We start from the raw sequence: 23,838 nt of genomic DNA, 5'->3' as shown, positions 1-23,838 counted from the left end.
CCTCTCATTGGCCCAGCCCCGAGCCCTTCTCTTTTTGTATTTCATTGGCTCCAGTCGCTTCTACCCGCCTTCCTCTTCTGTCGCTTTTTCGTCGCTGGGCTGCGCAGAAGGGAAGGCCGCTTGCCTCTGATCTTTTCACCCCACACATAACAAAACCAATCGCGTCGTAGCCTTGATTCGCCCGCTCAAAGGGGAGAGAGCCGAATCCAGGACAACAGAAGGCCAACTTGTGCTCTCATTGGCTTTTTTTCGCGTCAATCCCACCCCCTGACTGTGACGTGCGTTTGCCTTAAGAGGGCGGAGCATTGCTATCTGGTTGGCTGGTTGCTATGTCACTCTTAAAGCTACCGCAACGGCGGCGCTTGTGGGACAGTTGAAGGCGGAGGTGGGAGCAGCTGCTTCTGGGGTGCGTCTGTCCTTAAAGGGACAGGCACCCATTGTGGCGGCCTTCTGACGGCATGGCGGTGGCTGGGGATCTGCAACCTCCGGTGAGCGAATGGAAGAGGCTGGGGCGCTGCTTGGTGCCCAAGAGGGGGGGGGGGTCTTGACTAGGTTGCCTTCTCCCGGCGTGGGCTTGGGAGGGCTGCGCAGTGGAGAGGGGGTGGAAAGCACTCTTCACATGCTCGGAGGTACGCTCTTTCAAGGTGACTCCGCAACGAACTCTGTTTGCTTTATCTTGGCCTTCCTCACAAGGTTGTTGTGAGCTTCACAATGTGAGAAGAGAAAAGGGGAGAACCTGTCTCCTTCAGAACAACAACCCTGCGAGGTAGTCTAGGCCGAGAGGCGAACGATTAAATTCCTTTAACAACTTTTTGCATTAACATCGACTGTAGAAGAAGATGATGATGATATTGGATTTATATCCCGCCCTATATTCTGAATATTAGAATGCGTTCACACAAACCAATCAATTTTAATGCAATTTGCTATTAGATTTTACTCTGTTAAATGGAAAAATCCACTTACAAACTGTCTTAGTGTGAATGTGCCTTTAGAGTCTCAGAGCAGTCACAATCTCCTTTACCTTCCTTCCCCCACACAACAAACACCCTGTGAGGTGGGTGGGGCTGAGAGAGCTTTCAAGGACAGCTCTTGTGATAGCTATAGCTAACCCAAGGCCATTCCATCAGCTTCAAGTGGAGGAGTGGGGAATCAAACCAGGTTCTCCCAGATAAGAGTCCGCACACTTAAATACCACACCAAACTGGCACTCTGTTGTGAGTCTCACAATGTGAGAACAGTAAAGTCAGCTGCTTCGAGGCTGAGAGTGAATGCTCACCATGAAACAACGAGGCTGGTGTGTTCTACATTTTGTAGCAAATTGGGGATATGGTCCAGAGTCTTGCTGCACCGAAGCAAAAGCCTGAAACCCACCCCCACCCCCTTTGCTTTGATGTTGTGTAAGCTCATTTGGGCACGCAATTACCTGTTTACTCTGTAAACACAGCCTCTGCATTGTCATGAGATCTGAAGATGCTTTCATCTGAGTCAGACTATCATTAGCTTGCTATAAGGACATATAAGAAGAGCCCTGTAGGATTGGGCCAGTGGTCCATCTAGTCTAGTGTACTGTTTTGCACAGCACCCAAGCAGTTGCGCTGGAGGGCCAACAGAGTAGGCAGGCCAAGGCATTTTGCTGATGTTGTCCCCTGGGTTTCAGAGAATTTTTGCCTTTGTTTGTGGCTAGTAGCCACTGTTGGACCTTTTCTCCATGAATCTGGAGTAGCAGAGACCCTGGAGTCACATTTCAACTTGCCATGAAACTCATGAGATGACCTTGGGGCAGTCATTCTTTCCTAACCTACTTCACTGTGTTGTGAGGGTAAATTGGAAGAGAAGAAATATGTTTATTGCCTGGAGCTCCTTTAATGAAGGCTAGGATAAAATGCAACAAATAAATAGATTAAAGGTAGATGAACTGCATTGAAAACAAAGGTTTTAATGGAATCCGTAACTGATTACACACTGAAATGCTACCATTACTGCATTTGTGACCTACCCTTTTGCTTGCTTTTCACCCAGCATGCATGGAGTTAACCCCGCTTAATTTCTCCAGAAACCCTGAAAGAGATCACTTATCCCAAGGTGGCATTGAAATGCGTTTTGTAGCTCAACTGGTGATACCTTTTATCTGTAGCAAGCAGTCTTTCTTCTGTTTGTTGTGTTAGTTTTCCTTGGAGATCCTAGATTAGGGGTGGCCAAACTGTGGCTCAGAAGCCGCATGAGGCTTTTGAACCCCCTGCTGCCCCATCGGCTGGCTTGGAAAAGTATTGGTTTCTTAAATCACTTCTCTAAGCCAAACCAACCGGTGACTTGGAGAATGCATTTAAAGTTAAAGTTGCTTTCTTTCCACCTCTCCCTCCCTCCTTGTCTTGTGACTCTCAAACATCTGACATGAATACTTTGTGGCTCTCAAACATCTGACATTTATTCTATGTGTCTCTTACACTAAGCTAGTTTGGCCACCCCTCGCCTTATACCCTTTAAGCAGATAAAGTATTGGATTGCCCATCAATGTATCTCATAGACTGCAAACAATGTGAATATGTGTCTGCATTGAAATGAGCACTTGCTTGTCCCCGCCCCCTTTTGAAATCTGTGACAACTGACATAAGATGGGCACTTGTCTGAAACCAGTTTTGAGATGTAGGCTTTTGTTTGTCAGTGCTGTGGGGTTTGGTAGAATTAGAGATGTTTCTTGTCCTGGAGAGAACCATTCTGAAACATATGAACATCTGAAGCTGCCTTATACTGAATCAGACCCTCGGTCCATCGAAGTCAGTATTGTCTACTCAGACTGGCAGCCGCTGTCCAGGGTCTCAAGCGGAGATTTTTCATGCCTTCTTGTCTGGACCCTTTTTAATTGGAGATGCTGAGGATTGAACCTGGGACCTTCTGCTTACCAAGCAGATGCCCTACAACTGAGCCACTGTCCCTCCCCTAAACTTCAAGCATGAATGCCAAATTCATACCTCAGGCATGATGCCAAATTCCAGAGAAGGAGGTAACAAGCTGTTGGAGCAGTGATATAAGGGGGCCTCCTCATTAAAGGCTATTTTTTTTATTCATTTACCGTACTTTATTTATACTCTGCTGTCTTCCCCACTAGGAATCAAAAACAGCTTGTATCGTTCTTCTCTGATCCGTTTTATCCTCACAAGAAGGAGGGAGACTAGTCTGAGAGTCCGACTGCCCCCAGGATCACTCAGCAAGCTTCCCTGGCTGTTCGGGGTTTCGAACACAGGTCTCCCAGATCCTAAAACAAGGTGTTACGAGACTCCTTTTGACTCTTAAGCATGGTTTCTAAGTAGTGTGTTTTCAAGTCTTGCTCAGAAAAGCACCCCCAGCATGGTGTGGTGGTTAAGAGCAGTGGACTCCAATCTGGAGAACCCACCTGTGGCTCCCGAGGTGCAGTTTGGCCACCCCTGCTATACAGCTATTTGCAAGGCATGAGTGGGAGGCAGGCAAGAGTCTAGCATGAGAGAAGGCTGTATTGTGGCAGCCAGGGGTGGGGCTCCTTTGCATATTAGGCCACACCCCCCTGATGTAGCCAGTCCTCCAAGAGCTTACAGGGCTGTTATTGCAGAGCCTGCTGTAAGCTCTTGGAGGACTGGCTACATCAGGGGTATGTGGCCTAATATGCAAAGGAGCTGCTGCTAGAATTCCACCCCTGGTTGTGACACAAGAGTCAGGCTACCCTGAACGTCTCCTGCCTTGAAAACCCCACAGGGTTGCCATAAGTCTTCCATGATTTGACAGCACTTTCTGCCATCACCAGTTCAAAGAAATTGAGGTCTCCTAGGCTGGCTGATTCACAAGTTCTTGCCAGGTTGGAAGGGCTTCATTCCCAACCCGCTATCCAGGGCTATCAATGAGATCGCAGCTCGACGTCCTCTGCACCCTCGTGTGAGGCTGGCTCCACGCCATTACAGGCCGTGGCAACTTGGCTCAGGCTGAGTGGGTTGAAGCTGAACCTGACGAAGACAGAGGTCCTTTGCGTGGGCTGCGGCGCTCTGGGGAGGGAAATACCTCTCCCGGTTTTTGACGGTGTGCCACTGAAAGCGGCGCACCGAGTCAAGAGCCTGGGAGTTCTACTGGAGCCTTCATTATCAATGGAGGCCTAGATAGCAGCCACTGCCAAGTCGGCATTTTTTCATCTGAAGCGGGCAAGGCAGTTGGCCCCTTTCCTAGAGCGTCGGGACCTAGCAACCGTGATTCATGCGACGGTCACCTCAAGATTGGACTACTGTAATGCCCTCTACATGGGGCTGCCTCTGCCGAACCCGGAAGCTGCAGCTGGTGCAGAACGCGGTGGCTAGGCTGTTATTAGGACTTCCGAAGTGGGAGCACATACAGCCGGGGCTGCGTGGACTGCACTGGCTGCCAATTACATACCGGGTTCGCTACAAAGTGCTGGTTACTACCTTTAAAGCCCTATATGGTCGAGGACCTGCCTACCTGAAGGACTGTCTTTCCCCATACGAGCCCCAGAGAGCACTGAGGTCAGCGGGGAAGAACAAGCTGGCTATCCCCGGGCCAAAGGAGGCGAAACTGCAGAACACCCACACACGGGCCTTCTCTATTGTAGCTCCACACCTATGGAACCAGCTCCCGGAAGAGGTGCGGGGTTTGATTCCCCACTCCTCCACTTGCACCTGCTGGCATGGCCTTGGGTCAGCCATAGCTCTGGCAGAGGTTGTCCTTGAAAGGGCAGCTGCTGTGAGAGCCCTCTCCAGCCCCACCCACCTCACAGGGTGTCTGTTGTGGGGGAGGGAGATAAAGGAGATTGTGAGCCGCTCTGAGACTCTTTGGAGTGGAGGGCGGGATATAAATCCAATATCTTCTTCTTAATCACGTGGCCATCAGATATCATGCTGTTTTGTGCCTCTGTTGGTGCTCCTTAGGTCTGTTTGCCCAACAGTTCCTCCTTTATGCCTTCTTGTTTCTTCAGCAGCCGCCTCTACGATCCCCCCCAAATAGCAAGTCTTTCTTCTTCCTGTTTACCAGATGCCCCAAAGAAGAGGGGTGAAAAATTTTCCCTGTGCCCCCCTGCGAAATAATTTTTCTCTCTCATGCAGGGTGCTCTTCGTAGAAGTCACAGATCGGGATCGTTCACAGATGGACTTTCAGCGGCCTCGTTTGCAGAGTACCCTCGGCACAAGCCTTTCCTGAACAGTGACGTGCGGCGGTCCCCTACCAAGCCAGTGATCGCATATCCGGAGAGTAACAGCAGAGGTAATGTTTCCACCTGGAGGGAATGCGGCATCTAAATTGCGTTGGGAATAGGAGGTGGTTTTGCATATCAGTCGGGAAGGTTCGCAGTCCCAAATCAACGTGAGATTGCCATTTGGGTCACGGTTCCTTCCCCTTTCTTTATAAGATCTATTGGCTGATCTGGAAAAAAAGAAACAATCTAAAAAATGGAATTTTAATGTAGCAGTTTCAGAAACATTGTGATTGTGGAGTTCCTTTTTGTTTGTTTGTTTGCTTTTGTTGTAATTCCCCCCCCCCCCTTTTTCATTATCCTCGCTTCTCTCCCGAAATGTCCAAGGTCAAGAAAAATAATTCTGCAATGCTGGGTCTTTGGGATGGTTAGTTTTTAAGCAGTGCTCCTTCGAAGTCTTTAAAAGGAGGGGGGGGGGTGGCTCAGTAACAGAGTTTCTTCTGGGCATGCAGAGGGTCCCAGATTCAATTTCCAGCATCTCCAGATAAAAGGACTAGGCAGTAGCCCACATCCAGCCAATGAAAACCCTCAGATTTGCCACCACGGTAAGGCTTTTATATATTACTGATGATGCCCTGGATGGTGACTAACTGTTAAAATGCAATAATTAAAAAAATGACTTGTTCAAACAGGAATGCACATACAGATCCATAAGAGCATAAAAGTGGCCTATGACCATTAAAAAAAAAAATCTCTTCTAAAGAGGACTACATTAGCCAGCCACCTATTGGACCCCGTGTCTGAGTTATCTGGGCAGGGAACTCTACGGGGAGGAATCCAGTGGTCTATCTAGTCCAGCGTCCTGCTTCATACAGTGGATCACCACTTGCCTTAGGGGGACAGCAAACAGGGCTTGGTTAGTTTTGTGTTGGCTTGCTTGTTGGCAGACAGGTTTAATTATATCTGACTTCTCCCGTTGTTAGCGATATTCTCTGCTCTGAAGAACCTCCAGGAGAAGATACGGCGGCTGGAGCTGGAACGGATTCAAGCTGAGGAGAACGTGAAAAGCCTGACGAAGGAAACCTCGGATTACAAGAAGGTGCTGAACGAACAGCTGCTGGAGAGGGAGCATTCAAAGCTGGAGGTGGCCAAGAAAAATGAAGGTACTTGCACTTCGCTCCCTTTGCTGACCAACATTTTTGTTTGGTTTCTTTAAAGAAAATTTATATTCCGCTTTTCTCCCTGGTGAGGACCTAAAGCGTCTTACAACACCATATTCCTTTTCCATTTTATCCTTGCAGCAGCAATCCTGTGAGGTAGGATAGAGTATGAGAGAAAATGACTGGCCCTCTCACTGTCTCATCATGTGATCTTGGGCACGCCCCCCCAGAACAGCCTTGGCACTCACAGTTGGATGTCATAGCGGAGGGGTGGCCAAACTGTGGCTGGGGAGCCACATGTGGCTCTTTCATACATACTGTGTGGCTCTTGAAGCTCCTGCCACCGTTGGCTGGTTTGAAGAAGGCATTTGTTTGTTCTCCAATTCAAGCCAGCCAGTGGCTTGGAGAATGCATGTCACATTAAAGTTGCTTTCTTCCCACCTCTCCCTCTCTGTTTGCCTTCCTTCCTTCCTTCCTCCCTCCCTTCTGTCTCTCAAACATCTGACATTCATTTTCTTGCAGCTCTCAAGCATCTGATGTTTATTCTATGTGGCTCTTATGTTAAGTAAGTTTGGCCACACATAGGGAAAGAACTGTAATGACGGGAAAGCTGATTTTGCGGTCAGCTTGTCCACCGTTGCTGCTCTCCTCCGCTTAGTTTCTGATGAATCCTCAAATTCCTTGGAACTCCATCTGAAAACAGATCGTCAGATCAGATAAGCAACCAGAGTTCTGCCCGGAATCAGCAACTCCCTTACTTAAGCCTGGGTAGACTCAAGCAGAATTAGAATGCAGAGGGCAGTTCCAGAAGCTGCCCTGTAACCGTGGTACCCAATTGTTCTTGCTGCCAGGCCTCTCCGTGAAGTAGTCGAGGGTGGTGCTTCTTGTCGGGCCTCTCGCTTAACGTATCTGCAGTTGCTCAACGCCAGGCTTAAATATCTTGGCATCGGGCATTACGCAGTCTGATCTTTTCTGCTGTATGTCTGCACAACAGCCCTTGATGCGTTCCCAGCTTCAGTTGGTTGCCCCTTCAAGCCTTGTCTTTTCTCATCTGGGCCCTTCTGGATTAGAGGAGTCCGGTCCCTAAGTTCTTGGTAAGCGATTGCAATAAGTCCAGTAGGTCCCATGGCCTGTGTTGGATTTTCAGGAGCAGGGCTTTTGTTTGAGCAGGAACACAGTTCCGGCTGGCTTGGTGGCAGGGGGTGTGGCCTAATATACAAATGAGTTCTTGTTGGGCTTTTTCTACAGAAAAGCCCCATGTGCAATAATGGGGATGTTGGGGGGCATGGCCTAATATGCAAACGAGTTCCAGCTGGTTTTTTTCTGCAAAAAAACCTGTTTGCGAGGGACGTTCACCTTCCTCGAACTGTTTCCATGTAGAGAGGAGGGTGCTTTTGGGTGCTGTTGGAAATTCTTGGGGATGGTAAATACCCTCCTCTCCTTGCCCTGTCTCCAGAGTTGGCTGCTCAGCTGACCGGTGCTGAAACTCGCTGCAGACTGCTAGAGAAACAGCTAGAATACATGAGGCGAATGATAGAACACGCGGAACTCGAGAAGACGAGCGTCTTGAGAAAACAGGTACGGCTCACCTGGCCGCAACGTGCTCGACTGCTTTAAAAAAAAAAATGCTTCACCAGCGAATTTGGTTTTGAGTTTAGCTTTCATAGTGTCCAAGAAGGACCTCCTGTTGCATCAGCCTGTCCCAGGTTCTGCGATCCAGACTTGGGGCTCTCCAGTGGGAACCGACCTTAACTGAAGTTAGACTGGCTGGGGCATATGGGAGAGGTTTTTTGGTGGTTGGTGGAACTCTTCCCCGCTGGAAATGAGGTTGGCACACTGTCCTTGCAAGCCGTGAAGGTTGAATAGAAAATGCCTGTGTTCCAGCAGGACTTTGAATTGGTTTGAAGTCGGGATGGTGCAGTTTACGTCTTGCTGTTTATTTAGTCTTGTGCTGCTTTAGAAGATGCTGGATTTTTCTCCCGCATAACATCTGTAGAAATGCCTGAGTTTGGTTTTAGAGTTTGTACCGCTTTGAGTGCCTTGTAGCATCCTGACTAGCCCAGTCTCTCCAGAGCTTGGAAGCTAAGCAAGGTTAAGAACATAAGAGAAGCCATGTTGGATCAGGCCAATGGCCCATCCAGTCCAACATCCTGTGTCACACAGTGGCAAAAACAAACAAACAAAAACAGGTGCCATCAGGAGGTTCACCAGTGGGGCCAGGACACTAGAAGCCCTCCCACTGTGCCCCCCCCCAAGTACCAAGAATACAGAGCATCACCGCCTCGGACAGAGAGTTCCAACAATAGGCTGTGGCTAATAGCCACTGATGGACCTCTGCTCCATATGTCGATCCAATCCCCTCTTGAAGCTTGCTATGCTTGTAGCCGCCACCACCTCCTGTGGCAGTGGAATTCCATGTGTTAATCACCCTTTGGGTGAAAAAGTACTTCCTTTTATGCGTTCTAACCCGACCAAGGTTAAGTTTACCAAGGTTACCCATGGTTAACTTAAGATCATAAGAGAAGCCATATTGGATCAGGCCAGTGGTCCATCCAGTCCAACACTCTGTCACACAGAGGCCAAAATAATCAGGTGCTATCAGAAGGTCCATCAGTGGAGCCAAGACACTAGAAGCCCTCCCATTGTCCCCCCCCACACACACACACAAAGCACCAAGAATACAGAGCATCATGTGCTCCAGACAGAGAGTTCCATCAATACCTTCCATCTATATATATCTACATTTGGTTAGTACTTGGATGGAAGACCAGGATTCCTGCGCAGAGGCAAAGGAATGACAGATCACCTCTGCTTACCTCTTGCCTTGAAACCCCCATGGTTCCGGAAGAAGAAGAAGAATTGCAGATTTATACCCCGCCCTTCTCTCTGAATCAGAGACTCAGAGCGGCTTACAGTCTCGTATATCTTCTCCCCACCACAACAGACATCCTGTGAGGTGGGTGGGGCTGAGAGAGCTCTCACAGCAGCTGCCCTTTCAAGGACAACTCCTGCAATGGCTATGGCTGACCCAAGGGCATTCCAGCAGGTGCAAGTGGAGGAGTGGGGAATCAAACCTGGTTCTTCCAGATAAGCGTCTGCGCACTTAACCACTACACCAAACTGGCTCTCATGAGTTGAGTTGGGACAACTGAGTGGCTTTTGGGTGGCTAGTCGGTTTCAAATTTAACAGATGAAACTCTTCTTATCCTCGTAGCAGCAGGTCCATAAAGACCTTTGCCTTTCTCCGTCCAGGCCACGTTGGAAAACGAGCACGTCCTCGATCATTCAAACGTGAAATCGAAGCTGGAGAGGCTGGATATGCTGGAGAAGGAATACGCCAGGCTGACGGCGATGCAGTCTCTTGCGGAGGTGGGCGCTTTCAACGTTATTTGTTTTGATGCATACGCAGTTTATTTGATCAGCTAAAATCCATGTGATCTGCTGAGTAAGGTGAAAGAATTTGTTCTGCTGACTTGTGTTGAGTCTAGAACCGAAAGACCCAGTCCTACATGACGAGAAACTCAGTCAGGTACCAGGAAAACTAACTGGACCAAAAATAGTGCTTAGTTATAGGGCACAGGTGAATGTGGAGTCTGCTTTTCACTGTATATTTCTTGTGTTACACAACCGTGCATGATTCCCCACCTCATGTTATTTCTGTGAGGCTTCTCTACTCTGAGCAAGCGAATTGCCCCTCCTTCTGATGCCAAGAACCACAGATCTGATAAGCAGCAGTCCTCTCTCTGTCTTGTGTTGGTTTTCTGTTGCATTTGAGCCCTTCCTCCACAGAGGTCGGAGCCCGTTTTGACTTTCACAACAATTTGTTTGGCTTTGCTCCGTTCGTAAAAGCTTGCACACAGACCTGACTCAGATTGCATTGGGCAAGAGAAGAGGGATGGATGAAGGGAGGATAGATTAATACAATGCATATGGAGGACATCTCTCCACAGATATCCCCGTGTTCTTTCTGGCTGCCATCTTCTAGTCCAGGGGTGGCCAATTGCTTAATTAATGTAAGAGCCACATAGAATAAACGTCATATGTTTGAGAGCCGCAAGACATGATTGTCATATGTTTGAAGGAAGGCAGGCAGGTAGGCAAATAGATGGGGGTGGGAGGAAGAAGGAAGAGAAGAAGGGGAGGAAGAAGATGATGATGAAGATGATGATATTGGATTTATACCCTGCTCTATACTCAGAATCTCAGAGCGTCTTACAATCTCCTTTACCTGCCTTCTCCACAACAGACACCCTGTGAGGTGGGTGGGACTGAGAGAGCTCTCACAGAAGCTGCCCTTTCAAGGACAACTCCTACGAGAGCTATGGCTGACCCAAGGCCATGCCAGCAGCTGCAAGTGGAGGAGTGGGGAATCAAACCCGGTTCTCCCAGATAAGAGTCCGCGCACTTAACCACTACACCAAACTGGCAAACTGGAAGGAAAGCAACTTCAACTTTAAATCCATTATCCAAGCCGGCCAGTGGGGGCTTTGAGAGCCACGCAATACGTGTGAAAGGGCCACATGTGGCTCCCGAGCTGCAGTTCGGCCACCCTGTTTAGTCATTCCCCTGCTTCAGATGCTATCTACTTGAGTCCATTCCTTCTCTGTAGCATCCCCCACCTTGTGAAAGTGGCTCCCTGAGGACGCATAGGACTTTCAAGGAGATCTGTTGTAGCCAAATAAAACTCAATCCCAGGGGCGCCTGAAAGACTAACGGCATTAGGAGCTTTAGTAAGGCACAGCTCACTTTGTCAGGTATGTGAAGCCAAAATCATAGAGTTGGGGGGGGTGCCCATCTTTAGAAGTTTTTAGGAGTTGTGTGTATTTGGGTGTGTGAGGCCCTGTCACGTTGATTCTGACTTATGGCAACCCTATGAATTTATTCTGACATGGCAACTCTATAACCTGAGCCTGCTTCGGCAGGGAGGGCGGAATATAAATCTAAAAAACCTAAACCATTACTTCCCAAGCATCCTGTTGTTAATAGACTTGCTCAGGTCTTAAAAATCGTGGCTTCCTCGATTGAGTACATCCATCTCATGTTGGTTCTTCTTCCTCTTCCCTGCTGCCTTCAGTTTTGCCTAGCATGATTGTTTTTTCCCAGGGGTTTCTTAAGGCCGTTTTATTTCTGAGGGTATTTTTGTAGGGTATAAGCTTGCAGGCATTCCCACCCCCCCTTTTTCTTAACACCTGTAAAATCTTGCTGACCTCCACTTTGGTGGGGAAGAGAGAACCGAAGGTCTAAAGCTCCTATTTTCCAAATAGCAGATCACCAGGATTTTGGCTTTTTAGAAACTGAAACGTGGTTCCCTGCCCACCCACAGATAATGGTTTGGAAGCCTGCTCTTTCCTGCCTAAACTTTGCAGGGCTTTATAATTGTGTAAGGTCTGGGCTGCGTATGAAAGCGAATGAGGAGGGTAGAATGGGAAGTACCGCTTCAGCCTGCATTCGGCAAAGTTCTCCCTCCGACTGACTGTTCTTTTCAAGTAAGAAAACTAGCACACAGCGTTTGAAAGACTGGGCTGTAATCTTTCTCCCTGACATGCTAAATATTATTTTTGTGGGATGTTCTTCCATGGGGGGCGGGGCGGGGCGAGGAGGACAGTGAAAATGCAAATCTGCCCACCTGTATCTGTAATGGTGTGGCCTGTCTGCTTGAGAATTCTGCAAATTTATTCTGTGGTGTGTATAGTTTACAGAGTTGATAACAAAATCGGAACCACATGCCAAAGCCTCCTGTCTCTGACCTGCCCTCCTGCAGTAAATTTCATAGCCTGCACATGGATTTTTACTTGGTGATTGTTGGAGCTCAGTAGTAGAACATCTGCTTGGCATATGGAAAGACCCAGGTTCAACCCCTGAAGTCTCTGGTTAAAAGGCTCAGCTAGCAGGAGGTGCGAAAGACCTCTTGCCTGAGATCCTGGAGAGCTGCTGCCCATCAGAGTAGGGCAACATTGACCTTGACAGACCCGTTGTTTGACTCGGGATATGTGTGCAGATCTCCCAAATCCAGCCGCATTTTGCCATTTCTCTCGTTTCGCTTTTGTTTCTTCGTTCAGAAAAAGATGGAAGAACTGGAGGAGAAGCTCCGAGAGGAAGAACACTCGAGGAAGCTGATGCAGGAGAAAGCAGCTGAGGTACACCTTGAGGATGGGGTGGAGAAGGAGTAACTCCTGAGGAGAGATGCGATGGACGAGGTGGTCATGTGCTCTTCCTGCCCTTCTGTGGCAGAATGTGTCTTTGCTGGCCGGCAGGCCTTGTCCTGCCCTGCTCTTCTAGGGGTTCCCAACTCCCTGGAGGGGCTTTTCTTTCATTCTCAGGGTAGCCCACCATCTGATTGTCATAAGGATTCCCCACTGGGTGGATCAGGACCCCTTCTAAGTTCTGAGGCCTTGCCTCCGAGTCTCCTGCTGCCCAGCACCTGGTTGCCATGGGGACAGATGACTGCCTTGTGTGCCCTTGGAGGAATAGCCACTTGCTGACTGACTGTCTTCTCCCTGGGTGAATCAGGACCCCTTCTAAGTTCTGAGGCCTTGCCTCCGTGTCTCCTGCTGCCCAGGACCTGGTTGCCATGGGGACAGATGACTGCCTTGTGTGCCCCTGGAGGAATAGCCACTTGCTGACTGACTGTCTTCTCCCTGGTGCTTCTTTTAAAATAGCGTGTCCAACAGGGGCAGCCCTAGACTGTCTGGCACCCTAGGCAAGGCTAATTTCTGGCACTCCCCCCCCCGCCCCCTGTGCTGATAATGTCACTGAGTCACATGGGGAGATTGCCCAATTCTGTACCCCAAGAAGACCAGCACTCTAGGCAGTCACCTAGTGGCAGGGGCTGGCTTTGTATCCAAGACGGTAGAAGGCTATGTATTACGGAGAACCGCCCCCAGTATCAAAAGCTTTAATGTATTAAAATGAAAATATTTACAAGCGTACTTTTAGCACAGCGCCAGGTTCGAGCATAGCAAACAAAAGAAACTGGTTTAAAAAACCACACATTCCCAGTCTTTTTTGTTATATAGGCCAGGGCTGGCCAAACTGTGCAGCTCTTTTGAATATATTGTGCGGCTCCCGGAGATCAAGGAGAAACTTGATGTAAGTTTACTCAAGTTACTCCTCTTCTCCTTCTGTTCCGATAGATCAGGGGGTGCCAGCTTTTCTGAGCCTGAGGGGACCTTTGAAATTCTGACACAATGTGGCGAGTGCAGCCTCAAAATGGCTGCCACAGGAAGTGGAACCAAGCAAACAAAAAATGGCTACCAAGGAAGGTGGAGCCACACACACTCGGGAAGCACAAATACTGGGGAGCAGAGTTGCCACTGAAATAATGTTATTTTAATCTGCCCGGCCGATTGGATCTACAGTGGCCAGTCGGAAACCTTGGATGGGCACCAGTAAAGGTGTGGGCGGGCATAAAGGCTCCCACGGGTGCCGTGTTGAGGACTCCTGTAGTAGATGGTCTTAAATCCTTTTATTCGTATAGCTAATCAGTTCGTCCATCTAAAGCAGGGGTGGCCAAACTGCAGCTCGGGAGCCACACTTGGCTCTTTCACACATATTGTGTGGCTCTTGAAGCTCCCACTGCCCTGTTGGCCAGCTAAGAGGAGGCATTTGTCTTTTTAAATCACTTCTCCAAGCCAAGCTAGCTGGCAGCTTGGAGAATGCGTTTAAAGTTAAAGTTGCTTTCTTTACACCTCCACCTCCCTGCCTCCCTCCCTCTCAGACATCTGACATTTATTTTATGTGGCTCTTATGTTAAGCAAGTTTGGCCACCCCTGATCTAAAGTAACAGCAGTGTTGTGCTCCTGTTGGGTTTATTTTTAAATGGTGGGAATGAGAGTAACCTGTTGCTGAGTATGCTGAGTATGTCTAAATTGTTTGGGAAGAGCTGTGGTAGAGCAGCTTCTTGGCATGCAGAAGGTCCCACATTCAGTCCCTCGCACCTCCAGTTAAAAGATCTGACAGTAGGGAATGTGAAAGACCTCAGCCTAAGACCCTGGAGAGCTGCTGCCAGTTGAGCAGACAATACTGACTTTGACGGGCCGAGGGTCTGACTCAGTAGAAGGCAATCTCCTCTAAGGAGATTTTGGCATCATTCTGGCCAAGCAAAATATTTGACTGGGGGGAGGCAGGCTTAGAATTTGGGAGCCCAGATGTTAATGAGGATTTGGCGGGGTGGGAGGGGATGCAAATTGGAAAGGAAGAAGTAGGAGGTAGGGGTGCTTGACCCTCGTTCTACTGCCTGCAGCTTGTCAACTATATCTCCCTCCTCTCAGCTGATTTTCTATGATCTAAGCGGATGTTTTGGACTGGTTCTGTGCAGCGGCTGGACAGATGTCTTTCAGAATCTCTGTGGAAACCCCATTTTCTCCTATCCAAACTTGCCTGGGAATAAAATGCACAGCTGTGATGGAAAACCAAGAAGCTAAGGACTGGGGTCCTTGGGTGGTCCCCCCCTCCCAAGATTACTCTTCCCAGGGCTTTTTTTGTAGCAAAAGCCCAGCAGGAACTCATTTGCATATTAGACCACACATCCCTGCATCCCTGTGCGTTCCTGATTTTTTTTTTTTTTTAAAAAAGCCCTGCTTCTTCCATTCCTTTTAACTAAAGAAATAACTTCCAGACTTATCTCTGTAGTTGCAGACCGGATTAGAGAACAACAGAAGGTTGCTGCAAGCGAAGACGCAGCAGGTGCCAACGTTGCTGCCCTCGAAACCAAAGATGAAGAAGAAGAAAGCAAAGCAACTGGACAAGGTAGAGCAAAGGGGCAGAGACGGGGTGTGTGTGCAGAGACGGAGGGGACCTTTGCGTTTGGGGGCCACCCTCTCTAACAGATGGCAGAGTCTAACAGTGGCTAGCTGTTGCGTTTACACCCTGCTTTGTTGTTCCTGGGGCCAGGGGTCTTGGGAAGCAGGGTGCTGGAGCAGGAGGACATGGGAGTTTCTGCCTGTTCAGCTCCACCCCTGGCTGCTCGGGCCTGAAAAGGAACTGCTACCTGGTGCTGTGCAGTTGTGCATCAAAGGAGAATGTTCTGCCTGCTGGGTGAGCTTTTCCACCTTCTGGCTGGAACGTGAGGGGTCAGAACGCCTGCTTTGCAGAAGTTCCCAGGTTTGATCCCCATCCTCTTCATATAGAACAGGGGTGGCCAAACTTGCTTAACGTAAGAACCACAGAATAAACATCAAATGTTTGAGAGCCGCAGGAAGAAAGGAAGGAAGGAAGGAAAATAGATGGGGAGGGGAGAGAGAGGGAGAGGTGGAAAGAAAGCAACTTTAACTCTAAATACATTCTCCAAACTGCTGACTGGCTTGGCTTGGAGAAGACATTTAAAGAGATGCCTTCTCCAAGATGGCTGATGGGGTGGTGGGGGCTTTGAGAGCCACACAGTATGTGTGAAAGAGCCACATGGGGCTCCCGAGCCACAGTTTGGCCACCCCTGATATAGAAGGATCAGGCGGTAGCTAATGCGACTGATGAGACCCTGGGGAACCACTACCAGCCAGAGTAGGGAATACTAAGGTTGATGGACCACAAGTCTGGCTTGATAAAAGGCAGCTTCTTGTGTTCCTGTGTACGTGGCAATAGAAGGGGCTGCCTTTGTCTCCGTGCTGTCCAGAGATTTTAGGTTGCCATTTTGTGGTTTTGGATTCTCAAGCTGTTTTGGGTCCCATTTTTCCTGAGAACAGTGGAATAAAACTAAATTAAATCTCGGCCCGATTCAGAAAACTTTACACACAGGCAGGCCTCTATGTGCATCTGCACGTGAGATGGATTAGCCATCTCTTGTCTAGGAGCGGCAGGGATCGATGGAGTATCTTTCAGTGTGAGAGTTTCTCTTCTCTCCTTTAGAGCACTTCTGCAGTGACCCACTTCCACTCCCAGCCCCACTACAGGCTGCGATTGGGCGACGTGCCGTTTGTAGCTGGAAAGGTAAGGGAACCTTAGGTTTGAAAAACGCAGCGGCTAAATAGAATCCCAGAGGATCAGCCGTGTTACACCCATGAGTACCGGGGTTGTTGGAGGCAAAAAATAAAGACATTGCCTTTGCTATGTGCTTTTGAGAGTTTCCCCAGTGGCACCACGTGGACCTCGATGGGGTCCAGTTTCTCTGTGTTCCTGGCCATTTTGTTTTTAACCTGCCTCTACTAGGAGCACTGAATGACACACTCTGTTATTTATTGTTTTAAAAATGTATGTATGGGGTGGGGTGGCAGCTGGGAGACTGAAGCAAGGAGTGGGGAAGTCTTCCACAGGGACGTCGTTCCAGACCACGGATAGGCACAAGCTGGCTGGCGAATTGCAGTTCGTCTCGAATTTTGGCCAGTCTGTGGTTTGTGAAGGAAGGTTCGTGAACTGAAGAACAGCCATGAACTTTCATGAGATTTTATGCAGCTTGTGGCAGTTTATGAAGACCAGCAAGCAGGGATTTACCCCGGCTTTCTCCTCTTCACAAAAAACCAACGAGGAACAGGAAGTTAAGTGACTGGGAGCCACTAAACCGAACAGCTGAGTGGCAGTCCCCATTGCTCAGCTGCTCGGAAACTCCTGCTTTCTGCTCCCCATGAAAAGCAGTACTGGGGTTTCAACTTTAAATGGCTTACAGCCGGGTATATGAACCGGTTTGGTTCATGGTTCAGCCACAAACCACAAACTGAATCGCAAAAGCGTGGTTCGTGCCCATCCCTATTTCAGACAGCGCTCTGCTGATCTGAGTTGCACATTATAGTTTCACATACTTTAAGCTGAATGCATGGATCAGACAAAGAGGATAGGTTTATGATGACGAAAATGTTAGGGCTTGTGGTTGCCCTAACTCGAGATGTGCCATACAGAAGGGCATATGGTTGTAATAGTTAGGATGGCCGTTGGTAGAAGGCAAGAGGCGATAGACATGTCAGATCATACAGTCTGCAGAAGGTCCAATCCGATCCATCTCCTGTTGCAAAAGTTCCCTAGAGAGGCAGGGCTGGATCCCTACCTGAGACAGTGGAGAACTGCTTCCAGTCTTAATAGCCAGTACCGGGCAAGGTGAACCAATGTACTGACTGTACAATGCAGTTTCATATATGCACACCAGTGGAAAAAGTGTTAACTTCGTAGCGTAGCATAATATAGAATTTCCTGCAAAGCCTCCATCTTCTTCACCCGTTGCCTGCGGTTCTTTCAGTCCACCAGCCCCAGCCACTCCGTCGTGGCCAACGTCCAGCACGTCCTGCACCTCATGAAGCATCACTCGAAAGTCCTTTGCAACGACCGTGTGGTGAGCGATGTTCCCTTGAGCAAGCACGCAAACAGAGGCCGGAGGTCCTCTGAGTCGTCCGCCTCTTCTGCCTCCCAGGGGGACCTTTCAGAGGTGCTGCTGACCTTACAGGATGAACTCGGGCAGATGAGCTTGTGAGTCATGACTTGGGCACGAAACGTACAGGCGCCACTCTCGTGGGCAGCTCTCTTGTTCGATTTGGGGTCTGCTGGTTTGTAGACAGGTCGGAGGCCTGATTTGAAATGGGATGCTGAGAAGTAAAGGCTCTTTCTCCTGTGGTTTTGCCGCTGCACAGTGTCTTTTTCAAAGTGGTCTGTTCCCTGTGCAGAGCAACTGCGCGACGTACTTCACTGCTTTGCACGGATAGTAGCCTAGTTCAGATACGGTGCTGAGTGAGTGCACAATCCCACAAGAAAGGGCTTTTGCTTCCGCAGCGTAGTGTTTAAATCAGGCCTGAATTTTGTGGAAAGAGAAGTCCTGAGATTCCTGACACCGCCCCTTCCCCAGGCTCTAGAACCTTATCCAGACTGCTTTGGGGACAGGAGGCAACTGGATAAGACTGCACATATTTCAGTTTTCCCAAAATTTTCTGTTCATTTTGTGTCCCCCCCCCCCCGCCCCATTTGTTTAAGAGCCCCGTGGCGCAGAGTGTTAAAGCTGCAGTCCTAAGCTCTGCTCATGACCTGAGTTCGATCCCTGGCGGAAGCTGGGTTTTCAGGTAGCTGGCTTGGGGTTGACTCAGCCTTCCATCCTTCCGAGGTGGGTAAAATGAGTACCCAGCTTGCTGGGGGGAAAGGGTAGATGACTGGGGAAGGCAATGGCAAACCACCCCGTAAAAAGTCTGCCATGAAAACGTTGTGAAAGCAAAGTCACCCCAGAGTCGGAAACGACTGGGGCTTGCACAGGGGACCTTTCCTTATTTCCCTTCCCATTTGTTTCCCCTACACCTTCAGAGCCAGTTTGGTGTAGTGGTTAAGTGTGCGGACTCTTATCTGGGAGAACCAGGTTTGATTCCCCTCTCCTCCACTTGCACCTGCTGGCATGGCCTTGGGTCAGCCATGGGTCAGCTCTGGCAGGGGTTGTCCTTGAAAGGGCAGCTGCTGTGAGAGCCCTCTCAGCCCCACCCACCTCACAGGGTGTCTGTTGTGGGGGAGGAAGGTAAAGGAGATTGTGAGCCGCTCTGAGACTCTGAAGAGGGCGGGATATAAATCCAATATCTTCTTCTTCTTCAGATTTTAAATCTTTGCTTATCAATTCTATGTTCGTTTTAATTCCTACACAGTTAATACTGAAGGTGCTTTGGTAAATAACAGCTTATGTCCTCCCTTATCAAAGGCAAGTTATCTCCAGTAGTGACACAGCAGCTCTGCAAGGTGATACGCAGAGGCCAGGATCCAAAGATCTGTAAGGCTGGATGCATGCGCCCCAAAGCACCTTCCTGCTTGTGCATCTCAAACTGTAAGCAGCACAGCCTCTTCCCGGGTTGCACTGCAGACTCTGGCCTTTAAATGGGCTTTTCAGAAGCAGGTCATGGTCATGCGAGTCTTTTTATGCAAAAGGTTTAAAAAAAGAAATGCTGCTGGAGCATGCCTACAATGAATTTTTCCATCTCAAGCAATTATTAGGGAAAGTCCTGTCTTGGTCTGAAAAGCTGGAGAGCTTCCGCCCACCAAAGGACCCTGGGCCGAGCGAGGAGGGGGACCCATTGTGCCGTTTCGGTTGAGGATATGACTTGTAACGATAGGTTTAAAGGATGGGTGGGGGAGATGTTGGCGTGATACTAAGGGAAATGTTTAAACGTTAAGGGCAGTTCAATGGTGGAATTGGTTGCCCAGGGATGTTCAGGGTTCACCCTCCTTGGAGGTTTTAAAACAGATCTTGGACAATTATTTGTCAGAGGATATGGCAGAATTGTTTTCTGTGGCCCTGGAAGGCAGGACCAGAACCAGCGTGTTGAAATTAAATCAGAAGAGTTTCCGCCTCAAAATTAGGAAGAACTTCCTGACTGTTAGAGCGGTTCCTCAGTGGAACCGGCTTCCTGGGAGGTGGTGGGCTGTCCTTCCTTGGAGGTTTATAAACAGAGGCTAGATGGCCATCTGACAGCAATGAGGATCCTGTGAATGTAAAGGTTGGTATTTGTGAGTTTCCTGCATTGGGCAGGGGGTTGGACTAAATGACCCTGAGGATTCCTTCCAACTCTATGATTCCATGTTCTAGGTCAGGGGTGGCCAAACTGGCTGGGGAGCCACGTGGCTCTTTCACACAGATTGTGTGGCTCTTGAAGCCCCATCGCCCAGCATGGAAAAAGCATTTGTCTCATGAAATCACTTCTCGAAGCCAAGCAAGCTGCCAGCTTGAAGAATGCATTTAAAGTTAAAGTTGCTTTCTTTCCACCTCTCCCTCCCTCCACTTTCTCTCTCTCTCTCTCCCTTCCTTCCCTCCCTCGGCTCCCAAACACCTGCCTTTTATTCTATGTAGCTCTTATGTTAAGCAAGTTTGGCCACCCTTGTTCTAGGTCATCCTGCATGGGGTGCAGGGGGTTGCACTGGATGGCCTTTAGGCCCCTCCCATCTCTTTAGGCCCCTCCCATCTTTTAACTTTAATTTTAATTCTATAGTCTGCCTTCTGTAGCACAGTCTCATAGTGTGTCTGTGTAATCCCAGCCCTGTTTCTTGCTCCCTTCTGTCTCTCAAGAAGGCATCCCTGTTTAAGGTTTTGGTAACGTCCAAAATAATTTGAATTTAAACCTGATAAGCTATATTAGGGGTATTCTTAATGAGCTGGTCTTTCCATTGCCTGCCAGTGAACACCAGCGGCTAGCAAAACACATCCAGGAGGCTCCGTCGAATGAGCTGCGGGAAGACCTGGAGCGGGAACGGGAAGGGCTGGTGAAAAGGATGGAGGCCAAGGCAGAACAAATCTCTAAAATCCAGCGGCATCGGGCACGGGTGAGCTACACTTGTGGAGTCTTATCCTTGTCTTAAAGGCTATACATGTTTCCTGTCCTGTAGAAGACTTGGTGTGTGTGTGTGTGTGTGTGTGTGTGTGCTCGTACCGAAGCCTTGCTCACAAACAGTTTTCAAGACTGTGATTTGCTTTCCTCCGTATTTTAACTGTAACGACGTCTAGAACAGGGGTGTCGAACTCATTTGTTATGGGGGCTAGGTTTAACATAAATAAAACCTTGTCGGGCTGGACCACGTGTGTCATAAAATGTAATGTCAGGTAGCAGAGATATAAGGTGGTGGGCTCTCCTTCCTTGGAGGTTTTTAAACAGAGGCTGGATGGCCATCTGACAGCAATGAAGATCCTGTGAATTTAGGGGGAGGGATTTGTGGGTTTCTTAGATGACCCTGGACTAGATGACCCTGGAGGTCCCTTCCAACTCTATGATTCTCAGATTCTAAGCTTTATAAAGAACACAAACACAAATATTTTTTTTTTTAAAAAATACTTGAAATAAAACATGCTGTAAAAGCATTAGCACTTGGTGGTCTTAAAGGTGCTTTCTTTGCATCTCTCCCAAGGGATTCAGGGAACTGGGCAAAGGAAGCGCTGTCTCTTTCATTCTTTCCCCAGGGGACCAGGAGGGGGAAGAGCCTCAGCCAATAGAAGGAAGAGGGGCTTGGCTCAGTATCTCTGCTGTGTGATTGAGAGAGCCTGGCGAAGCAGACTCTCTCTCCACCCTTCCCCTCCCCAAGGGAGGAGCCTCAGGTAATGGAGAAAATAGTGACTTTGCTCTGTAGCTCCTGTGCAATTGAGCAAGCCTGGCTGTGATGCAGAAGGAAGCAAGAGAAAGGGAGAAGGAACCAGATGACAGCCAGTTGCTTGGGGGCCTGATTCGGCCCCCGGGCTGCATTTTGACACCCCTGGTCTTGAAACCTGGTTTCAGACACATTGCATCTGGGATTTTTAATTTGGTTGCTCCAGTTTGTGATGTAACGAGAGAAGAATCCATAAACAGCACCCTAAAAGGGTATATGAGCAAGCTGAGAGCACGCATGGAATTAAGATGAATTGCTTACTTGGAAACGTCTTCCTCATGCTCAGAGGCAAGATTTGCTAAGAACTCAGGGGTTTAAGCTGCCCAGTTCTCCCAACCCACTTCAACATAGTGCTGTAGGCCTCCTGAAGCATGCTCGGGCATTTTCAGTCCTGTTCTGTGGTTCCACTTTTGGGTTAGTTGACGTGTCTGGATGGGACGCAGGAAGTCCTTTAGTACGTAGATACCGTGGTGCAGAGTGGTAAAGCTGCAGTACTGCCGTCGGAGCCCTCTGCTCACGACCTGAGTTCGATCCCAGCGGAAGCTGGTTCAGGTTGACTCAGCTTTCCACCCTTCCGAGGTCGGTGAAATGAGCACCCAGCTTGCTGGGGGGGAAAGTGTAGATGACTGGGGGAGGCAGTGGCAAACCACCCTGTAAAAAAGTCTGCTGTGAAAACGTTGTGAAAGTCCCCTGAATTTTGTTGTTTTTGTGATTGGCGTGGGCCCCTCAGATTGCTTTTCGATGTTATGATGATGATAAATAGCAAAAATGTCTTGAGCGCAGGTACTTCAGTTAGGAAGAAGGAAATTCCTAAGAGGACTGGGATACGTGTGGTAGGTTTTAGAACTGGGAGGAAAGAGCAGGAATAGCAGCTTTCTAAAGCAAAAGATGGCTGTTGGAGACCAGTGTTTGCATCTCTGTTTCCTCTATAGCTGGAGAAACACAGGCGAGAAAGCAAACCCAAGCGCTGTCACTCTCAGCCAAGCAACGGCAGTGAAGAGAAAACGGCCCTGGTGAAGGCAAAAAGCGTCAGCTTGAAAGCGAAACCCGGGGAGAAGGGGAAGAAGAGCCTTCAGCTGCTGAGGGAAATGCAGAGTATACAGACCTCCCTTCAGAAAAATGACATCAAGTGGGACCACTGAGGCGTTTCCTTGTGTGATTTCCTCCCCCCTCCCTTTTTGTTTTGTTTTGCACTTTTCTCTTTTCCTCTCTCTTTTTTTTTGGCTCCAGCCCAGCCGGCTTTCCTGAAACAAAAACAGCGTCAAAGCCTCACTTCGTAAAACGAAAAGCCCCGCAGTTTTCCGCCTGGAGGCCCAATCGCATTACAGCTCCTAATCCTACTGGGACCAGGGGAGAGGGAAATGAGAAGAGCCTTCTGTTCCTTCAGTACCTTTCCAGCCCTTTTACTTTTCCGTCAGTTATCCATATTTCCCCCCCTTTTTGGGTTTTGTCCCCCACCCCACCCCTCAAATGAGGCCTACTTCCTCTGCCTCAGGCAGCTAATTTAATTGCTCGCTTGGGGCAGCTCTCCTCTGAGGTGGTTGTTTGCCCCCACAAGAGAACCAAAGACAGTACAACAGAGATCCTGTTACCTGCGTGAATGGTTGGTTGGTTGCACATATTGCCCTTGTCAGCTCTGGCACACAGTTTGTGAGGTGTACCTCCAAATCATGCACAGTGTTTTTGAAGGTTTTGGCCTCACCGTGTTTTTGATCAGGAAGTATGTGTACTGCGCAGGTAAGAAAGGTTTCATGGTAGTTTTTCTGCTCTTTTTATAGTCTGTCTCCTACCTCAACTGTCACGTTGCTTTCCCTTTTAAAAACATGAGAGGACATTTTGCACGTTTTCCCTGCTTCATTTGTCCACATCTCAGCAGCCTGGAAGGAAGTTTCAATCTCGAAGCTCACCAGTTTCACAGTGAGGCACTCAGGCTAGCCATCTCTTTTGACTATCGGCTGCATCTCATGGACTCGTTACCTCTGCTTATGGATGCTTTATGTTTTGTTTTTTGCACAGAGCAAGGAAATCTTCAGCTTTTTGTCCCCGCTAATGTGATTTCAGAATGGAATTTGAATAGCCATTTGGAAGTTCTCAGCTTCGAGTTTTCTTCCTCATTTTAATCTCTCTGCAGAAGGAGGCAGGCGTCCTGCGTTTTTAAAGACACTTCAGATCATGCTGTTTTTTTTGTACCGGCAGCTTGTTTTTAGCAAACTCCCATGCGCTGGGCAAGGAGCTCTGGTGTTTGTAATGGTACTAAAAAGATTTTATACGTGCGCACACATGGATATTATTTATTACATTAATAATGTAAAGCGTTTCCAATGATTGGAATGTCCCAGTGACTCAGAATTGCCTGTGTTCTCTCCGAGGTTTGATTGGAATCCAATAAAGGCAACTTGCTAATTGAGTAAGTGAAATGGAAAAACCCATTTCTCTCTTGGAATGCCTCTTTCCAAGAACTGCTTGAAATCCCCCAGACTACATCTGCCTAACAAA

General features: G+C 48.6%; 1 protein-coding gene across 1 annotated transcript; it reads left to right on the top strand.

Moving 5' to 3' along the window:
• Nucleotides 1–68: 68 nt before the first annotated feature.
• On the top strand, nt 69–23,749 carry CEP57 (centrosomal protein 57). The gene is made up of 11 exons (XM_060234920.1): nt 69–488; nt 5,079–5,235; nt 6,148–6,327; nt 7,781–7,902; nt 9,577–9,693; nt 12,384–12,461; nt 14,956–15,072; nt 16,168–16,248; nt 17,486–17,712; nt 20,382–20,526; nt 22,275–23,749. The coding sequence occupies exons 1-11, from the start codon at nt 459–461 to the stop codon at nt 22,482–22,484; spliced, it is 1,464 nt and encodes a 487-aa protein (XP_060090903.1). The 5' UTR covers nt 69–458; the 3' UTR covers nt 22,485–23,749.
• Nucleotides 23,750–23,838: the final 89 nt, after the last annotated feature.

Source organism: Heteronotia binoei, chromosome 3 (genome assembly GCF_032191835.1).
Source record: "Heteronotia binoei isolate CCM8104 ecotype False Entrance Well chromosome 3, APGP_CSIRO_Hbin_v1, whole genome shotgun sequence".
NCBI lineage: Eukaryota > Metazoa > Chordata > Lepidosauria > Squamata > Gekkonidae > Heteronotia > Heteronotia binoei.
Note: the sequence above shows the minus strand (reverse complement) of the source record. Positions and strands in the feature narration are given on the sequence as shown.